The following is a 4,674-nucleotide window of genomic DNA, read 5'->3' as shown; positions in this document are numbered from 1 at the left end:
ATCCAGCGTTGTTGTAATTGTGATGCAACAATGTGAAATTCGAGGCTTTGCGTACAAACTGAAATGCTGCGGGCATTGGAGGGGCGATTATGCTTATTGAAATTTGGGAGAATTCATTAGTTAGGCAGACGACAAGGGCAATACTATCAACAAGACGTTTTAATTTAGTTACATATGGTCAATAAATTGGCTTTGCAACAAATTGTTAGTCATTATATCAGTATATTACAACTTTGTTCGGTGTCTGATTACCTGGGGTACGCGTTGATTGTTTCGTGACTCGGGGGGCACTTGACGGAAAAAACCTCTGTACTATATGAAACCATGTAAATATCTGCCATACTATTATAAATCGTATGCTATCTCTATTTATTTGCTTATCCCAATGATGGAGCAATTCGTTTTTTACCACTCCTGTCATTCCTATATTATTCAAAAATTTAATCTTGGAAAACTACAGTGTTGATATAAAAATTCAATTTTTTTATGTGTAGTTTTAACAAACAAAGTAGATGACACAAAAGTAGTTAAAAAAACGCATAGCAATTGCGGAAGCTGCAATAATTTCCGACAGATCAGTTTCAAGTTTCAAAAATTCGAGTACCAGAAATCGCCTCATCTCTGTTTCAAACGTTCTGTCTTATTGGAAAGATGAATGTCGATGATGATGAAAATCTAGTGGGGACAACTGCTTGGTAAGCTTTGGGTAAAGATCGAAAGATAATATGATTTATGGAAACTATCTTACTCGCTAGTTCAACGAAAAATTTCAGCCATATGCAGTCACTACAATTTAAAAACAAGAAGAAAAATGACACAAAATCGGAATTAGGACAGGTCCGACCTTGCCCACTTGGACAATATAAGGGACCGAACTTTTACAAATCACATTTGACAAACGGCACCATTTACCCAGACATATCTGATCATTACATCAAACATTAGGGGCTGGATTCACGCTAAAAAACTCATTTTATACTGGAGGATCAAAGTGGCTCAAATATAGCGGATGCGTTTAAAGTATAGGCTTTAAGTTTGTGAGATACAATATGAAAACAGCACCGCTGTAACAACAGACAGTGGGACGAATGCAATTAGAGATTTAAGGATCAATCAGATGCGTCTTTACTGCAAACTTGAAAAGACTTCATTTTCACATATTACAATGAACTGCTGAAACGAGACATGGAGGGGAAAGGCCAAATACCAGAGAAGATAGCTGTCTGAGTTGGTCAGCGGAAAAGCACAGTACTATATTAGAACAGGCGCGAGAGAATTTGATCATTTCGCGAGTGATGTATTCCATATTTTGTGTAAAAAAACAGTGAGCAACATTTTGCATTCCTCTGGAAAGATGTGCCATTCTGTTAGAAGAACAGGATTCATTAGGCTGTTTCCTTGACACAGCATCATTCAAAAGAATCATTGATATATGTTTATTTCTCCATTTCACGACAGCAGTAGTTCAAAGGATGGGAACCACGAAACTGTTAGAAAGTTGGTAAAAGACGTTAACAGTAAGATCAGAAAGCTTGAGTGTTGTCCAAATGCTCAAATTTGGGACTGTTAAAATAACACGTGCATGTGGTAATTCGCACTTTTGATATACCGGTAGATCAAATGTAGGGTACAGCTGAGGGAGGCTGAAGGTCGAATTAGTTTTCGGCACTTTATCAAATCGAAAAAGCGTGGTTCGCAGTGTTCCCTCTAAGGTGTGCGCGCGCACACAGCTTTCAGAGGCCGCGCACACGCATAGATTTACTGCGCACAGACGTATTTCGATGTAATGTAAAAATGTTATTTTGTTCTTTTTTCACCCTTTATTTGAATTCAAATAAAACCATCTGTTACAATCAATTTCATTTATTATTTTCCATGTATGTTCATTGTTATCTACTGATAACATATAGCCTTCACTAAAGCATTTACAATCTATAGAAAAACTTATTGAATAACCAAAATTTTCTTAAAATAAGCCACTTATTACCCGGTTAGAACGCCAAAATTTCTTCATTGGTTTTTGCACAAATATTAGTCCTTTCCAAAAAAATGCGCACACATACTACAAAAATTAGAGGGAACATTGGTGGTTCGGTATCAGAGTTTGGCTGAATCTTCCAGCTTCTATCAATATTATGTTTAATTCTCCATTTCCCGAAAGCAGTGGTTCGAAAGGAAATTGTAAACGATAGGATTTACAAGAAACAGGTGAATTTGTTGGGCCATAACTTATTGTTTATAAGCAGGGTTGCCATACCGTGCTTATTTCTAAGATTTGTGCTTATTTTCTAGCGCGTGTCTTATAAAGTAACGATGTGCTTATTTCTAAGAAAAGTGCTTATTTTTGAGTTACGTGCTTATTTTGTCTTAGAAACATGGATGACTCGTTCATGTTTTGCGTACAAAGCTTCCGTAGAAACGAGGGACCATGTCTTTTCATCATACGCAATGCATTCTCACGCTTCGCTACGTTATTATTGTGACGTAACAATTAACTACGTTCCACTTCACGTCTCGCTCACTCAGCGGGAACTGTTTCTGTGAATGGTAGGGTTTGTGGTATATCCAGACGAACACACAGTTACAATAGACCTTGCTTATCTTTATAGAGACAATGAGTAAGCGTAAGCATGAGTACCGTTACGAATATGAGAAGGAATTTGCTAATGTGAAACAAAGCCGAAAGGGTAAGAGCTATGCTCACTGCTGCTATTGCGACAGCGATATCAACCTAGAGGCCATGGGAAAAACAGCCATTAGTGCCCACAATACTACAACAAAACACAAGAATTTTGCAAGAAGGATTGTAGGAAATCATAGTATGAAAACCTTTTTTACAAGCAAAACCTTGCCGACAAAAATAGACTACGAAGTGGCGGCTTCTGAGGGTGCTTGGGCATTTCATACTGCAAAACACCAGCAATCATTTCTTTCCAACGACTGCACCACGCAACTAATCAAAACGATCTTTCCTGATTCCGAGATCGTTAAGAAATTCTCAAGTGCTAGAACAAAGTCTACAGCCATTGTCACAGGAGTTCTTGCTCCATATGCTCATAAAAAAATGCTGTCAGAACTCGGAGATCAGCCATTTTCAATATCCGTTGATGCCTCCAACCACAACGAAGTGAAACTTTTTCCTTTGGTCATCCGATTTTTTAGCTCCAGAGTTGGAGTTAGGGTGCGTATTCTCGACCTGCGATCGATGCCCTGCGAGTCCTCTGAACAGATAATGAACTTTATTGTTTCTTCTCTTGAGGAAAATGGCCTTGAGTTGGAAAAGGTGACATCCTTCTGTGCTGACAATGCAGTAGTAAACTTTGGGGGTTGCAAAAAAAAGGGAAAAAACAACGTTTTCAATCGTCTAAAAGAACGAACTTCTGCACGGCTGATCCCAATTGGCTGCCCAGCACATATTTTGCATAATGCGGCCGAAAAGGCTGCCGAAAGGCTCCCAGTCGACATTGAAACAATTGTACTTAAAATATGTAGTCACTTCAAAAGCCAAACTGCCAGAGCGGAGAGTCTTAAGCAATTCTGCTCTCAACTTGAAGCCCAGTACACAGCTCTACCTACTCACACGCCAACGCGGTGGACTACATTAGACAATGTGGTGGAAAAGATCATAGATATTTGGGAACCACTCAAACATCATTTTTTGTCATTAAAGTGTCCGCCTCGAATTCTTGAAGAATTTTTTAAATCAGAACAATCGCTGATTATTATAACCTTCCTTCACAGCGCTCTGCTAGTTTTCAAGAAGCCACTATTACTATTACAAAAAACAACTGCATTATTTCCTCAATTGGCTGATATAATCGATTCGTTCAAGGACGCAATTTCACAGCGTCGAAGTTCTGAGTTTTATGGGGCAACAACAGCTGAATTGTTAAAAGGACTCAAGAATGACCATGCTGAGATGCTTAAATCAAGGTTTCAAGAGTTTTACACAATCACTATGGATTACATTGATAAGTGGTATCGACCAGAAGAGCACCCAGGTAACTTAGACTGGACATTGCTGAGAAATCGGAAAGTGAAATACGAAGAAGTATTAGAAATGGCTAAACAAATTGATCCCCATATAGCGATGGCAGATGAGTTGTTTGATGAGGTATCAGCTCTAAACAGCCTACTGGAAAATATTCCTGATGATGTGTTCGACAAGGATGATCCAGAGAAGAAGTGGATGAATATTTTATCTGAAACCGATTATCTACCGCTAATATACAAGCTAGTCAGCATCGTATTTTCTATCCCTGTTAGCAATGCCTTCGTGGAGCGGGTATTTTCTCTTGTATCAGCGCAATGGACCAATGAAAGAAACCGTCTACGCGAACAAGCTGTCAGAGCCCTGATACAAGTTAGGGTAAATTTAGAAGATTTCAGTTGTCCTGAAATGCACAACCTAATTTCCAGTGACCAGAGACTGCTGAAACAAATTGTTGGTGGCAATAAATATAAATGATTTGGCCGGTGTTCAGCTCAATAAAGTTGATATTTAAAATTATGTGTTTATGTTATTTAGAAATTCATTTGTTACCTACATTTTGGGTTAGATGGCTGCGCAGACGCCCTTTGAGTTGTTGTTTCCTGTGCAAGATGTAGAATGCTGGATGCTTATTGTGTGTACCTACCTTTCTGTAGCTTATTACATTTTAGAGGTTGCGTTTG

At 38.6% G+C, this 4,674-nt stretch overlaps 1 protein-coding gene across 1 annotated transcript; it reads left to right on the top strand.

Annotated features, from left to right (window-relative positions):
* The first annotated feature begins 2,614 nt into the window (after window positions 1-2,614).
* On the top strand, window positions 2,615-4,468 carry LOC144422809 (uncharacterized). Its single transcript, XM_078112656.1, has one exon. It carries the CDS (start codon window positions 2,615-2,617, stop codon window positions 4,466-4,468), a length of 1,854 nt encoding a protein of 617 aa, XP_077968782.1.
* The last annotated feature ends 206 nt before the right edge of the window (window positions 4,469-4,674 follow it).

Source organism: Styela clava, chromosome 5 (assembly GCF_964204865.1).
Source record: "Styela clava chromosome 5, kaStyClav1.hap1.2, whole genome shotgun sequence".
Lineage (NCBI taxonomy): Eukaryota > Metazoa > Chordata > Ascidiacea > Stolidobranchia > Styelidae > Styela > Styela clava.
Note: the sequence above shows the minus strand (reverse complement) of the source record. Positions and strands in the feature narration are given on the sequence as shown.